Source organism: Diabrotica virgifera, chromosome 5, assembly GCF_917563875.1.
Source record: "Diabrotica virgifera virgifera chromosome 5, PGI_DIABVI_V3a".
In the NCBI taxonomy this organism is placed as follows: Eukaryota; Metazoa; Arthropoda; class Insecta; order Coleoptera; family Chrysomelidae; genus Diabrotica; species Diabrotica virgifera.
In genome coordinates, this window is record NC_065447.1 from 54,267,896 (window position 1) to 54,285,016 (window position 17,121).

The 17,121-nt window shown below is 32.7% G+C and overlaps 2 protein-coding genes across 2 annotated transcripts in view; one reads left to right on the forward strand and one right to left on the reverse strand.

Annotated features, from left to right (window-relative positions):
• LOC114338981 (uncharacterized) overlaps positions 1-5,396 on the reverse strand; it is a 61,532-nt gene extending 56,136 nt beyond the window's left edge. The window contains exon 1 of the mRNA XM_050651455.1: positions 5,227-5,396. Within this exon, the coding sequence (XP_050507412.1) occupies positions 5,227-5,311 (85 nt within the window). The 5' untranslated portion in view covers positions 5,312-5,396. The remainder of the gene's footprint in view (positions 1-5,226) is intronic.
• LOC114339361 (lysoplasmalogenase-like protein TMEM86A) overlaps positions 1-17,121 on the forward strand; it is a 155,106-nt gene that overhangs the window by 44,161 nt on the left and 93,824 nt on the right. The gene's annotated exons all lie outside the window — the stretch shown is intronic.

Genomic DNA, 17,121 nt, shown 5'->3' on the forward strand with positions numbered 1-17,121 from the left:
CTTTATTTTATTTATTAAGACCATAATCCATTTTATTCAAAAAAACTTCTTTCTATACTTTCTATTTTGTTAAATTTTGTAAAATATATGTATATTATTTTGATATTTAAATTTTAATCAACCAATTCTAGGTACACCAATAGTAACATCACTTTGACGTAATAGTGCCTTTAAATGAGGTAAAAATTAAAAAAAAAAATCGTTTCCTAATTAGATACGCAAGCCTGTAAACCAGCGTTTCCCAAACTTATTTTTCCGTGGCCCGGTTATTTTTGTGCTTATCCTTCGTGACCCACTAATTTTTTGCATAGCCTGGTGTGTACCGGGTGTCCCAATAAGAATGGCTCTCGGCCATATCTCAGGAACCGTTTATAGTAGAGCTTTGAAATAAAAAATTTTATAACAAAAGTTGGCTCAGGAAAAGCCTGGAAATTATTTTCATAATTGTGGGTCCACCGCTAGAGGGCGTAATTGAATATCAAAAATAAAAAAATCTAAATTTTACAAAATTTTCCTAATAAAGGGGCACTGGAAATCCGATTATTGTATTATTCATCAAATTCTGCGCATATTTGATTTAACAAGTTTAACTCTACCTTTGCAAATAAGAGGTAGGGGTGAGTGGGAACCTTGTTATGAAAAAATGGCTGTAAGTCCGGTTCTGCTAAATCAAATTTTGAAAACTGGGTCTTGTTGAAGACAGATCTTTTTCTTCAATGTAAGCATGATAATTTTGAACCATCCTAATAAGTAATAAGCCAGCTGGGAGGCGTTATTTAATTTTTTTCAGAAATCTAGTTTTCTTTGGAAAATATTAAATACAAGTATGCATTTTTAATCATACTTTATAAAATTAGATTAAATTAGCAATAGAATAGCGAAAACCGCATGTCGATACCTTTTTTCTATCTCAAGATATCTCGAGAAACGTGTAAATTTTATACATAACTGTTACTATCACCGGTAAACTAAGTTAATGAAAAGTAGTGTGCTGTGGAAAAAAACAAAATAACATTTTCCAGATGTCAACGTATAAAAATATAATTAATTAAAACAACAATATAAAGAGAAGCAATACTATTAAAATTAAATATAACACAGAACAAAAAGAACTACTTAGTGACGACCTAAATATTCAAATTGTTGCCCATCATACACTACTCTAGAATACATTATCCAGAGAATACTAAACGCCATTCAAAGCATATCGAGAGCAGAAATTGAGACTGCTGTTCAATCTACTCTTGAAAGAGTATGCAACGTTTGCAACGAAAATGATGGGCAAAAATTTGAACGTTTATGTCATCACTAAATAGTTGTTTTTATTTCTTTGTAATAGGGCTTTTCAACGCTTCTCATTTGTTTCGAGCCTCTGTCATATGCCGTATAATCCGTGTATAATATTAATATACGAGATATGAACGAGGCTCGAAACAAATGAGAAGCGTTGAAAAGACCTAATATACGTTGAGAGCTGGAAAATGTTTCTTTGTTGTTTCCATAGCACACTACTTTTAATGAATTATTTCGTTTACCGGTGACAGTAACAGTTATGTTTTTAAATTTACACGTTTTGTAAGATATCTCGAGATAGAAAAAAGGTATTAACATGCGGTTTTCGCTATTCTGTTGCTAATTTTGTCTAATTTTGTAATATGGTATTAAAAATGCATGTTTGTATTAAATATTTTCCAAGGAACACTAGATTTCTGAAAAAAATTAAATAACGCCTTCTAGCTGGCATATTACTCAGTAAGTTGGTTCGAAATCATAACTTTTACATTGATGAAAAAGATCTATCTTCAACAAGACCAAGTTTGCAAAATTTGATTAAGCAGAACCGGACTCACAGCCAGTTTTTCATAACAAGGTTCCCACTCACCCCCACCTCCTATTTCCAAAGGTAGACCTAAACTTGTTAAATCAAGTATGCGTAGAATTTTATGAAGAATACGACGATCGGATTTCCAGTGCCCCTTCATTAGGAAAATTTTGTAAAATTTGGATTTTTTAATTTTTGATATTCAATTACGCCCTCTAGCGGTGGTCCCACAATTATGAAAATAATTTCCAGGCTTTTCCTGAGGCAATTTTTGTTATAAAATTTTTTATTTCAAAGCTCTACTATAAACGGTTCCTGAGATATAGCCGAGAGCCATTCTTATTGGGACACCCGGTACAAGAAAACATATTTAAATATTTATTACAGTTTTATATATTTTAATAAATAATCATTTGCTCAAACACAAATGTAATAAAACAAAATAATAATCAAATATTAATGAGAAGTAGATGTTAATTTTATCCTCAGGTCCGGTTCGACTTCAAAATGGTTCCTATATTTATTTTTAAGGAAAAGCAGTGTTAAAAACCTTACCTCACACTTATAGGTCGCAACAAAAGGAATTAAAAATTTTATCGCTTTTTCTGCTAAAACTGGGTACCTACTCCTGGCGGCAAAACAGCCAAAAATTTATCAGTGGTATTTTTTCTAATATGTCTTTGAGTGCTTTATCACACGATAGTTCAATTACTGACTCAATATACGTTCATTGTAAATGGGTACCTTATCCACGCTTTGTTGCTGTGGATGGGGGAAAGTATTCCTTCAGATTTGCCTCTTGCAGGACCTACAGTCCTAGCAGGTGTTTCTTGAAAGCCGCTGAAATCTCATCCGACAATGAATTTACGATATTATTTTTTTTTTGTAGTTCCGTTAGTTGCAAAAGCTTTGTAATTTCCTGCTTCCGCGCAACGTGTCTACAAATTAAGTTTTTTTGTTGCAGCTTCCACCTTCTCTTGTACTTTAAATACAGTTAGTTACATTGCTACCTTATAATGTCATATTTAAATTGTTCAAGAAGTCAAAAATATCACAAAGTAGGCTACCTTGATTAACCAATCGACATCATGAAAACTGTCTTTAAATTGAAATATTGCATCCCTAGCCGTTGGTGGATGTGCTTCTAAGAATGTTCAAATTTCTTCCTTCAATTCAATAGATCTTTCTAAAACATTCCCTTTTGATAGCCAACGCACTTCGTAGTGCAAAATAAGATCTTCATGTTGACTTCCCATTTCTCTGCACAAAGCAGAGAATACTTTGTGAGTTCAGTGGGCGAGATTTTATGAACTTTAAAAAATTTCTCTCCTTCATAGGTTCGGTTAAAATCAGTGGCATTTTTTTAACAGCCTCTCTGTGGATGCTAAATGCACCCAAATACATTCTGGTGCTAATGCTTTGATCCCCGGAAAACGTATAGTATGAGTGCCTGTCATTATCCGTGATCCGTTGCTACTAAGTCCTACACATTTATTCTATTCAATTCCATTATCACTAATGTAGCTAGCAATTAGATTAAATATTTCTTCAGGTGTTGTTCTTGTTGACAAATATTTACAAAATAGAAATTCTTCGTGAATAGTATTTTCAAAATCGTGTCTTAAAAAACATATTAGATTAGCATTATCTGATATGTCTGTACTTTCATCAAGTTGCAAGGAAAAATAGTTCTAGTCCTTCAAGTGACATATAACAGTTTCTTCAATATTATCTGCCACCTCCACAATCCTACGCTTCAATGTGTTATTTGATAGAGCCAGCGAATTCACTTCTGGCTTTTCCTGCTTTTCATCACATATTATCCGAAATGCTACTATTTTCATTGCTAGAACTATTAATTTCTTGTCAATTGTGTGTGGATAACCTTGCTCAGCAATTAATTTTGATATTTCATAAGAAGCCAGTACAAGGTTTTCAGATTAAGAGGATCGGTACGTATTTTCGGCTGCAATGCTATTCAAATGGGGATTCATTTTTTTCAAATCCTGAGAAAACTAATAAGTATTTTTGAAAAATTTAAACGCAGAATGAAAGACTACGTTATTAGCGAGGGCCGAAAGTCCCTGAGAACTTCTATAATGTTTATTTTAATAAGTTACAGGGGTGAAAAAACTAAGAGAAAATTTAGTGTGATTTTTAATTTCAAATATCTCATTCAAAATAAACTTTTTATTTATTCTAAGGGACTTTCGGCCCTCGGTAATAATTTAGTCTTTCATTCTGCGTTTAAATTTTTCAAAAATATTTATTGGTTTTTTCAGGATTTGAAAAAAATGAACACAATGCCGTGGTAATATTTTCCAAATCTGTCTTTGTCTTACAACGCACTCAACCGAATATAATATTGTCAGCATATATTGTCAGTCAGACACTGACAATTTTAAATATTTGACATTGCATCGGGAATATTTTGAGAAATTGATTAAATATTATTGATATATAGTATAGTGTATTTGATAAATAATTGATTTAAGACGTGAACTTAATAAAAAGTTATTTATTGTGTATTATTTGTGGAAGATCCAAGCAGAGAATACATCAGATATATCCTGTGATCCAAGTATTTTGTTGTTAGAGATGTTCAAAATTGTAAGCGTTCCAAAATAACAACATATTATTAAAAAATCACTTTAACGCTGTTCCTCTTTTCTCGATTGATTATTAGTTTTTGTTGTACAAATAAATTATTACAATCACTGAAAACATAGTTAGTGAAAAAATTATCACATTTATTAACTGAATTAATAATTTGCAATTATAAAAATAACAGTTATCCAAGAACATTCAAAAGCCATCTCTTTAAATTAATTATGACATTTTCAAGTAGAATGACATTCTAGTAATGTTTACATATCCACACCAGTGTGAATTTTACTACACGTAATTTGCCGTGTAAAGACAGAAAAAGTAGGGATACACGTAAAATATTTGCGAATTATGTACCCATAGCCTTAAGCGTTTTGAGAAAAATCAAAAACACATTTTTTATGGTAACTATTAATTCTCTCTTTTTATTTATAAAAAAACCTATTCATCAAAGCCAGGCGACCCGGCATTTTGCTTTCGTGGCCCGGTACCGGGTCGCGACCCACTATTTGGGAAACGCTGCTGTAAACTATTCAATGACCGCAACTGTACATATTGTTTTCTTAAATCGATTTTTAAAATCAGTGATAATAGTAATATAATCAGTGATAATAGTAAAATTGGCGAATGGATTTAGTGTCCGCAGTCATATAAATCCAATTAAACAACAAAAAAATCAGTGATATATGTGGTTGAATTTCGTGAAGAACGAAAACTCAATTTTAAGCACAGCATTATTATCAAACCAATGAAGTGATAAAGACTATTAAGTTAGAGAATAATAAAAAATATCTTACCTCTTTCCACACATCTATTAATAAGTCGTGGATTGATATCTTTAAAATAATTGTGTAAATATGAATTTTTGTTGATTGAATGCATTGTAATGTAAAATTGTTATAATACTTGTATATACATAAAAAAACTTTATTATAGTAATGACAAGTTTTGGACGATGTTTGACAAATAAAACGACGTGAACAAACATTTTGTGGCGTTTAGAACTGTCTCAATCCTTGCAGTGACGTAGCAGAAGATTGGGGGGGGGGCCGCGACAATTTTTGTGGGCCCCCGTATTATAAACATAACGACAACTAATAACAGTATAATTACTAAAATATGTGTAAATGACAATATTTGGCATTTCTTTAAAGTCTTCATCAGTTAGTGTTTAGTAGATTCAAAACTTCAAAACTTTTTTTGCTACAAGTTATTTCTTCGTCGCAGCCGAGCTCATCGTAAAAATTTGTTATACGTTTTATCCATTTATTTTTAAATTCCGGTATAATGCCCCACTATTCTGCTCTTCCTGCTGCTTTTTCTAAAGTTTCGGAAAACGAATTTCTCATTTCTCGAAGATTTCACGATTTTTTTCAAAAAGTTGAAGAGCGACAGTTCTGCAATTGTGTACGGAAAGGTGCTTTGATTGTATAAATTTTAAAATTTCATATTTACAAGACCTTCTGCACTTTGCTCTTATATGCGAATAAATCCGAAAAACTTTTAACAACTTCTTCTTTGGAAGGTAAATTATTTTCATCGCAAGTTATTTTTACATACTTACCGGAAAATAAAACTAAACTGATCGTGCTTTGAAATATCTTGAGTGCTGAGTGGTATCAAGAATTATTGAATAAAAATAACTTTTTTTAATTAAATTAATCAATTTGTTTTCAGTTTCTTGAGCCAGCAAATTTATAACTTCTTTTTGTATTTGGGGGCTCAAGTAATTTGTTTTTAAGTTATTGTTTTTATCGATTAATTTAGCTAAGACAGGATCGTATTTAGCTAGTAAAAGAACTTTGTGATTCACTTTCATCTAAACTACCAACATATCTACTTCTTCTTCTTCCTTCTTGTATGTAGGCTTTAAAGCCTGTTTCTTCATCAATATTAGCCTCCTAAATTGTTTAAGTTATCGCACCATCTTTTTCTTGGTCTGCCAATACTTTTTCGTCCATTTGGTGACTTATCTCGTGCTATTCGTACTATCCTATCCTCTGCCATTCTACTAGTGTGTTCGTTCCACTCCTGTTTCCGTTTTGTCACCCTTCCATTTATGTCTTCTACATTGCATGATCTTCTTATTTCTTCGCTTCTCTCCCTATCCAACAGACTTTTTCCTATATTCGTCGGAGTATTTTCATCTCTGTTGTTTCTAGTAGTCGTCTCGTTTTAGATGTGTCAGGTCTTGTCTCCGCCGTGTATGTCAATGTAGGTCTAATTGCTGTTTTATAGATTCTTGCTTTTGTGTCTTGTGTTAGGTGTTTGTTCTTCCAGATTATGTCATTAAGAGATCCCGCCGCTTTATTTGATTATAAGCTTTGTTGTCGTACTTCCTCTTCAACATCTCCGTAACTGGTTATATCTATTCCCAGATATCTAAACCTTGCTTCCTGCTTTATTATTTTCCCATCAATTTCGATTTTACATCGTAGTGAGTATTAAGATGTTGTCATACATTTGGTTTTTTCTGCTGATATTATTATATTTTATTTCTACAATATGACAACATGTCTACGAAACGCTAAATCGCACCCGGAAAGAGTAAGAGTTACCTCAATTACTCACTTCATTACTTCCTTCCAAATTCCCTATTTTGATGCTTATTAGGAAAATATGTTTTGGTCCCCAATTTAAAGAAAGTAGAAAAATTAAGCTTGAAGGCTTTAAGAGGCCCCGCCTAACGTCGGCCCCCGCGCATTGCAGGCCCTGCGGGCCTGTCAGCTACGCCACTGAATCCTTGGTTTAATAATTTTTCAGTAAAGTAATATTTAGTGATGGTAATAAGAATTACAGGAGTTGCACCCATTACCAATGAGAAATTGTTGGACTGTTTCATTTTCCATAAATATATTATCTATCATTTTCTAATTTTCTTTTATCTCTTCTGCATATATGTTATTCCCTCTCCGTCATGGTTCCTCCAAATTTGTTTTTTTTTAATGTATAAACATTTTCAATTTCTTTGCAACATGAAAATGCAGCAGCTGCATAATACTCTGGTTAAATCGGAGATTGCAGGAAGAGTCGTTACCGGTTTCGGAGGTCTTTTCCCCCTCATCGGTAGTCCCATATCCTCTTCTCTCCGATTTCTCCAGGTATCATATTTTGGGCCTTTCCGAATTTCAAAGAAAGAAATGTCACGGATAGTTGGCCATCTACCGAAAAACTAAGTAAGTTATCACTCGAAGTAGCACAGAAAACGACAATAAATATCGTTCCCATCCCACCAGATTGACAACAGGTGGAATAATTTTTTGGTTACACCTCCCGAGATTTTCAAAATTTATAAATCATACAGGATGCCGAGGAAATTAAGATGAGAGAATTTTAAATAATTCACAACTCATCTGCTTAGCGTGGTAAAAGTTCCAACAAGAAAGATTCCTTAATACTCCGACAAAAGCGTAAATGTAAATTAATTAAAAATGTATAAACTTTTTCAATTTCGTTGCAACACGAAAATGCAGCAGCTGTATAATACTCTGGTTAAAACAGAGAGTGCAGAAAGAGTCTATACCGGTTTCGGAGGTCTTTTCCCCCTCGTCAGTAGTCCCATATCCTCTTATCTCCGATTTCTCCAGGTAGCATACTTTGGGAATTTCCGAATTGCAAAGAAAGAAATGTCACGGATGAACTAGAGCCATCTACCGAAAAACAAAGTAAGTTATCAATCGTAGTAGCACAGATAACGACAATAAATATCGTTCCCATACCACCAGAATGACAACAGGTGGAATACTTTCTTTGGTTACACCTCCTGAGATTTTCAAAATTTATAAATCATACAGGATGCCGAGGAAATTAAGATGAGAGAATTTTAAATAATTCACAACTCATCTGCTCAGCGTGGTAAAAGTTCCAACAAGAAAGATTCCTTAATACTCCGACAAAAGCGTAAATGTAAATTAATTAAAAATGTATAAACTTTTTCAATTTCTTTGCAACACGAAAATGCAGCAGCTGTATAATACTCTGGTTAAAACAGAGAGTGCAGAAAGAGTCTATACCGGTTTCGGAGGTCTTTTCCCCCTCGTCAGTAGTCCCATATCCTCTTATCTCCGATTTCTCCAGGTAGCATACTTTGGGAATTTCCGAATTGCAAAGAAAGAAATGTCACGGATGAACTAGAGCCATCTACCGAAAAACAAAGTAAGTTATCAATCGTAGTAGCACAGATAACGACAATAAATATCGTTCCCATACCACCAGAATGACAACAGGTGGAATACTTTCTTTGGTTACACCTCCTGAGATTTTCAAAATTTATAAATCATACAGGATGCCGAGGAAATTAAGATGAGAGAATTTTAAATAATTCACAACTCATCTGCTCAGCGTGGTAAAAGTTCCAACAAGAAAGATTCCTTAATGCTCCTACAAAAGAGTAAATGAATTAAAAATGTATAAACATTTTCAATTTCGTTGCAACACGAAAATGCAGCAGCTGCATAATACTCTGGTTAAATCGGAGAGTGCAGGAAGAGTTTTTACCGGTTTCGGAGGTCTTTTCTCCCTCATCAGTAGTCCCATATCCCAATGATTTATAAATTTTGAAAATCTCAGGAGGTATAGCAAAAGAAAGTATTCCACCTGTTGTCAATCTGGTGTTATGCGAACGATATTTATTGTCGTTTTCTGTGCTACTTCGATTGATACCTTACTTTGTTTTTTTTCTCGAATTCTCATTTCGTGTGTGCTTTGTTCCTTTTTTATATGGCCCGTTTATATTCTTCATTGTACCTACCATTGTGCATTCTTTCTCTTTTTGCCTACGACCTTTAATATTATCTAGTTTGTTTATGTGTTATCAGTGTTTAGCTTATTTCTGTCTCGTAGTTCTACTTAGTATTTCGTTCCCTCAGTTTTTCAATGTTTAGCTGTTTGCTAGTCTAGACTTACCCAAGCTTTTTATGTATTTTGACCCATAGAACACGAATTTTTTGGGTAACAGTTGGTCCGGATGTCGATAAGTTTGTTATAAACAAAAAACTTGCAAAATTACAAAAAAAAGCGATTTTTTGCAAAACAAAACTTTTTTGTATTTTTTGGGTCATTCTACTTAATGTTATTACAAGCTTTTTCGTAGAATGCGTAGTTTTCGAGAAAAACGCGATTGGATTTTCAAAAAATAGAAAAATTGCAATTTTTTGAACCCGAATAACCTTCGATTAAAAAATAAAATAGCAATTCTGCATGCAGCATTTGAAAGTTCAAGTCAAATTATACCGATTTTTCTTATTTGCATTGTTAAAGATTAATTTTTTTTATTGTTAAACAAAGCTATAAACACATCGTGCTTGAGTGATGTTTTCAATGCATCCCTCATTTAAAATCAAACGAGTAGGTCCCTATATAAACAATAGTACATATTATAAGTGCAAGCGCCTGAAAACTCTCAAACACTATTTTTTGTTTTATATAAATAAAAAAATTAATTTTTAGCCCTGCAAATAATCAAAAGCGGTATAATTTGACTCGAACTTTCAAATGCTGTAAGTAGAATTGCTATTTTATTTTTTAATCAAAGGTTATTCGGGTTCAAAAACTGCAATTTTTCGATTCTTTGAAAGTTCAACCGCGTTTATCTCGAAAACTATGTATCCTACGAAAAAACTATGAATATTTTTGTTTAGAATGACCCGAAAAATACATAATAACTGTTTTATTTTGCGCAAAATCTCTTGTTTGTAAGTTTTTTATTTATCGACATTCGGACCAATTGTTACCCAAGAAATTCATGTTCTACGGGTCAAAATACATAAAAAAAAACTTGGGTAAGTCCATCTAAATAAAGGAGGCCGTTGTACCTCCCCCTGGCGGCAGTGCTATATTTAATATGACCTATACTTTTATTTTGAAATACAGTGAGGAGCGCGCTAATAACCGGCAAAATAACGCAAAAGATGGAAAACCTATTAAGTTGTGAGATAACAAGAGATGAAATTAGTAGAGAACCTATAAATTTACATTATACTGATTGTTTTCCACCTTCTTTAGACGTATCAGAGGAGCCCACTAAAACTATCATTGTCACAGTGGTAGTTGCCAAACTCGCCCGATACGTCTAAAGGTAGGAAATAATCAATATAATGTAAATTTATAGATATCTATCGCTAAATTTTCCACCTCTACTAGTTTCATCTCTTTTTATCTCAATCTTAATAGCTTTTCCATCTCTTGTGCTATTTTGCCGGTTATTAGCGCGCTTATCACTGTATATTTTATTTTTTTAATGCCATTGCTAAAAGCACCTCTATGGTAAAAATTTTCAAAATCTAATTTCTTTTTTTTAATAACTTCACTCTTTATAAAACATATTATATGCCGTACACAAGGTAATTTTTTCCTATTTTTTGCTTCCACTTTTTGCCGGGGCCCGCTCTTCACTTTTTACAGAGGCCCCCTCATTCCACTCGGCGGCCATGGTATAGGAAATGCTAAAAAATAATAAAGTACCATAAAATATCATTTCATTACAATAATTATACATATACAATACAGGTATGTACAGTGTACAGGGTGTTCTATTTAAGAAAACTCGAAAATACTGATTCCAAGTTTCGACCAATTCTTTGTATAAAAATTAAATATTTCGCTATGTTAAGAATTTTGGAAAATAGTAGACATTAAAAATCGATTGAACATAATAAATAGATTTTTAGATGTCAAATCTCTACAATTCTACAAGGTGTTAGAAACTAAAAAAACATAATTATTATCTTGAACTACCTCGTATAAAATTGCAAAACCTTATAATATAATAAAATTCGTAATATTAATATTATTACAAAAAAAATTCGAGAAGAGTAGGTACTGTGGCGTAATTGTCTTTTTACGCGGTTGACTCTACTATTTTATTTATTTATATCTTTAGGCACTAAGTTTAATTTAAATAAAGGAAGACTTACTTATATTATTTTATTTACATCACTTATTTATTTTAATAATTACAAATAACACCAACTAACACATCTAATTTATTTACAAACTCAAATTTATGATTTAATTAACTAAACATAATAATTCCGATAACTAATAAATACATTTCATATCTTCGATTCGAATACATTAAGTTACGCGACGCGCTTCGATGAATGAATGACTGGCCTGTGCTCGAATCTCGGTTCTATATATACTTCGGCAGCGGTCGTCTCGAATTCCATGGTTGAGGCTCGTAACGCCGAGAAGCTTTGGGAAGAAATAGGCCAATTCGTGAGCGGACTAAATAGTGTCACAGTACCTACAAAATTTAAAAATATACAATAAGTGTCCCATTCAAAAAGTTTGTTCCAACTTGTCAATATGGGTGGCCTTGTATATTTGAAGATATTTTTAAAGTATGGTCCTATCTGTGCTCCAACTTTTACGTAAATATTTCTTTTTTTCATATATTTTACGACAAACAAGTCATTGGACTTCCTCACACCAATGCCTCACACTGTATACCTATTAAGTTTATAATATCGCCTACTACTATTAGACCGGCCGATTGCTTGTTGTCGAGTTATACGCGATTTAAAATTTGAAAAATGCGAAAATGGCCATAAATATAACTCGACATATATAACAACAATCAATTTTAGATAAAAATCACCAGAGAAATTATCAGTAGTAATTGCACAAGAGCTCTGAAATTATTGAATTTTTCTCGAGTGACACTTTGACAGTTTTAATTTCACGAGCCGAAGGCGAGTGAAATTATGTCAAAGTGTCACGAGAGCAAAAATTCTATATTAATTTCAGAGGTCGAGTGCGATTTGTTGTGATTATTTCATCAATAAAACTGTTCAAAACCAAAATTTTATTGTAATTTATTTATGTAAGTACCATTAAACACACAGTTTTTATAAATATTTGACGATTGAAAGTCATCACTTTTATAATTTTTAAAACATTAATTGTCATTAATGTCACTGAATGTATTTTTTCGTAGCAACGAAGGGCATCTGACGTTATATACTTAACGACGGGAGATTATCAAAAATTATCGATTTAATTCAGATTTCTGTAGCTTTCTATTGATCAGAATCTCCTATGAATGAAATAATCTAAAAAAAATCGTTCGCAATGAAAAAATTATTTTTGTGAATTTGTTTAAAAAAATTGTTTAAACAATTTTTCTATCACGGCACCGCCCGGCACCTTGTGGATGTGTTATAAGGACCTCTTTTTGAGTAAGTTTGTGCAAAAAAATCTAATCGAAATAGTTTCACTAACGGGGGCGACGGTACAGTTGGACTATAGCGCTAATTGTTAATAATTAAAAATAGCAGCTTTGTAATAAAATAATGACAAACATCTCTTCAGGATCTTGAAGAAGGGGTTTGAAACTTGATTTAGTCACTTTTTTAATTTCATAATAATAATTTTTAATCGAGTTATTAAGCCTTGAAAATGGCCATTTTCGCATTTTTCAAATTTTTAATCGCAGATAACTCGACAACAATCAATTTTAGAGAAAAATGACAAGAGACCTTTTTTGCTCAGAATGGCCCAAATTATCCAAAAAGATATGGTTCGAAATAAAAAAATTTTGTGTGAATTTGTTAACAAAAAAATTGTTTAAACAATTTTTCGACCACGGCACCGCCCGGCACCATGTAGATATGTTGTAAGGACCTCTTTTTGAGTAAGTTTGTGCAAAAAAATCGAATCGGAATCATTTCGCTAGCGGAGGCGACAATACTGCCCGGTCTATATTCTCATTAATATAGGTATTTAATTTGGAATTAATGGGACTATTAATAAAACTTGCAGTTTTGTGCCCCTAAGTAACAATTATTAATTGTATAGATAGTGAAGAATCACAATAACAATATATGTATTTAATTAATTTCATAGTTAAAATAATTATTCTTTGTTCATAAACAAAGCAAACAAACAGACGCTAACGCTAACAGCTGATTTTGACGTTCAACGCTCAATGCAAGTCGGTGTTGCCGTGAGTTCGATAATTATTGTACATCTACGAAATGCATTGTAGAATAGAAACTGCTATACTTCATAATCCATCTATCTGAATAGTGCCAAAAATAATTTTAAAAACGTAGTGTTATATTTTAGTTTCTATCCAACTAAACGTTATCTTCAGTTACACAAAATTTTAATATCTCTAAATAGTTAATATAAATGTTGATATATTTAAGGTTCCATTGAGTTTCATTAATGTTTTGCACGTTTCTAAAAATGAAATAATAATTCTTCTGTAACCATAGCTTCAAACAATAGAAGCTTCTGGACAACAATCAGACATATGAAGAAAGGAAAACATAAAGAAATAACAGCCATAAGGGATACAACAAACCAAATCCAAACAAATCCAGAACAGATAGCTAAAGTATGGAAAGAATACTATGAAAACAAATTTAGAAATGAAACAATAGATGATAGAAATGAAACATATCAAGATAACGAGAACAAAGAATTAGAGCAAATAAGTAGAGAAGAAGTAATACAGGAAGTATCAAACGTAAAAATAGGTAAAGCTGGAGGGGATGATGACATAGACCCGGAAATGGTCAAGTACATGGGAGAAGAAGGGATAAACTGGTTGTTGAAAATATACAAAGAGGGCAGCAAATCCCAAAAGACTGGCAAAGTAACCTTATAGTGCCAATATACAAAAAGGGAGAACACGTCAACTGCGAAAATTATAGAGCAATATGTTTAACATCGGTATGTTTTAAAATATACACGAAAATAGTAGAGAAGAGGCTAAGACAAGAGGTAGAAAAAGAACTGGGAGAAGAACAAGCAGCGTTTAGACCAGAAAGACAGACAAACGATAACATTTACATCATTAGAAATATAATAGAAAGAAGTATTGATTCGGGGGGAAGCTCATTCTAGCATTCATAGATCTAAGGGCAGCATTCGACTCTATAGAAAGAAAAATTATATGGAAATGCTTGCAGAACATGAAACTACCAATTACACTGATAAAAATACTTGAAAGTATATACAGAGTAGTAAAAGGACGTGTACAGATAGCAGGAGAAAGATCTGAAGAATTCAATTGGGAAAGAGGTATTAAACAAGGAGACAGTCTTAGTCCGCTACTATTCATAATTGTCATGAATGAATTGACTAGAAATACTGGAGAAAGAACGAACCAAATACAGACAACAATAGGATACCAAAGATTACAGCCAATAAAAATAGAAGCCTTATTGTATGCGGATGACACAGTCCGTATAGCAGATTCCGTGACAAAAATGCAAAAACTTATAAACATATGGACAGAAGAAATAGAGAAATTAAAAATGGAAATAAACATCGAGAAAAGTAAAATAATGGTCATCGGCGAAAAGGAAGAAAATTAAGTAAATATAAAATGCAAAAATACTCAACTGGAAATAGTTACCGCAGATTCAGCCACTCTGTGGATCCACAGAGTAGCGCTGCAGAGTGACTCGTCTGGTTTGGCCATTAAATATGCTAGCTGAGTTTTTGAGTAATGTGTTTTCAGTTACAAAAACCTAACTGGATTTACGGAAACCATTTTTTACGGATTTTTGGTATCTTCCCTTGATTCCTTAATGTATTGGAAAGTCTTCTTATTATTTGATCTCTTTATGGTGATCTTTGATTTTTTAGCTCTGCTGTAGGGTGCAGAACTTGGCATAAGCTGGTCAAAGGGGCTTTTTATTGTAACAGAAATATAAGTCACAGGAATCTCGGTATGATGAATGTTATTGTTTTCTGCGTGTCTGAGTAATATACCCTCCTAAGACTGAATCCCCTGAAGTGTATTTTTAGCTGTTCAAATGTGGTTTTATTACCACAAGATAAAAGTTTCCAGTTTGGTCTAAACGGTAGGTTGCTAAATTTGGGTTTTATGTGCTTTTGAGTCTATATCCACTATTTTGTCCAGAATTATTTTTTTAAAAGACTTATTTTAGCCGGTTATTTTTTCGTCGGCAGCAATGCCTTTCTCCTGAGGTATTTTCTTCAGAACGGACCCTTTTTGATCCATTGCCCATCAGTTAAACCATTTCTGATTTCTGTCATGCCTGGGTGGACTTCCGAGGCTGCTTTTGGCCGAGCCTTGTTTGAACAGGTACTTTAGTACCCTTTCAGGCTAAGACACTGGTGTCTGACACCGGTGTCCGCCATCGGTGTTCAATTGGAGCAACGCATTGTTGAGCCACTAAAATCAGCCAGACACTCAAAGTGGCTCGTCTGTAGTCGTTCATTTAAAACAACGCTTTTCTGCCGGTGGCAGACACCGGTGTGCACCGGTGTCAGACACCAGTGCATAGGCGTAACCAGGGGGTGATTTTGGGGGTTATAACCCCCCTTTTGGATGTACTTTATACTATACGCTTAACACCATTATTATTCCATACCCCCGAGAGACCTTCAAGTAGACGTAACCCCCCCCCTTTAGGATCATCCTGGTTACACCTCTGCATAGGCCAGGTAATAAGACAAAAATATACCCTGTTCGTGACACTTCAGCAGCCAGGGTACTGAAGCGTTTTTTCGACAGGTAATACCTATAGGAACAAATTATAACTATTTCCTGCGTAGGACCTGGCGGCCATTTTATTTATAAACAATTAACTGTCAAAAAATGGCATTTTCCCCTTTTTTTAAATCAACGGAAAACAGTGAAACTTATGATTTTTTTAGTACAAATATCTTCGAGATTATGGAAAAAGCTTTAAAATGACGTATTACAAAGTTTGATATACTCATTTATTGTTAAATATAATTGCGAAAAAGGTCGGAATTGCAAAAAAAATATTTTCGCAATAACTGCTGTAAAAATTAGTGTACAGCTTTGAAATTTTTGTCAAATGAGGGTTCTTTGGTGCTTAATATGTGATAAGAATTTCAAAGCGATTCATTCAATTGTTCAATTTTATTTAAATTGTTTATCCCAGAGAGCATTTTTTTTGCAATAACATAAGTCAGAAAAAAATGACCTTAGAACCATTCCACATTCCACAGGTGTCAAATGAAAGAGCATGAGCTACATTTTCAACATGGTTTAAAAAAGTGAATGAAAAATGCTTTTATTAGTAATAAATAATTATGCAAAAGTATCGTCAATTTTTCTTTATAAACTTCTTGAATAACTTTTTCCAAAAAAATTAACTTTTTTATCCTGTTTTAAGTGCACAACTACCAAGCAATGTTATCTATATCATAATTGATAAAAAAAATTGTAATAAATATGTATAATTTCTTATATTTATAACAAAATAAAAAGTTTGTAAGGAAAGATTTACGATACTTTTGCATAATTATTGATTACTAATAAATGCATTTTTTATTCACTTTTTGTAAACCAACTATATTTTATTGAAAAAATAGCTCATGCTCTTTCATTTGACATCTGTGGAATGGTTCGAACATTATTTTCTTCTGACTTATGTTATTGCAAAAAAAATGCTCTCTGGGATAAACAATTTGAATAAAATTTAAACAATTGAATGAATCGCTTTGAAATTTTTATCACATATTAAGCACCAAAGAACCCTTATTTGACAAAAATGTCAAAGCTGTACACTAATTTTTACAACAGTTATTGCAAAAATATTTTTTTTTGCAATTCCGACCTTTTTTCGCCATTATATTAACAATAAATGAGTATATCAAAACTTTGTAATACGTCATTTGAAAGCATTTTCCATAATCTCGAAGATATTTGTACTAAAAAAACCAAGTTTCCCTGTTTT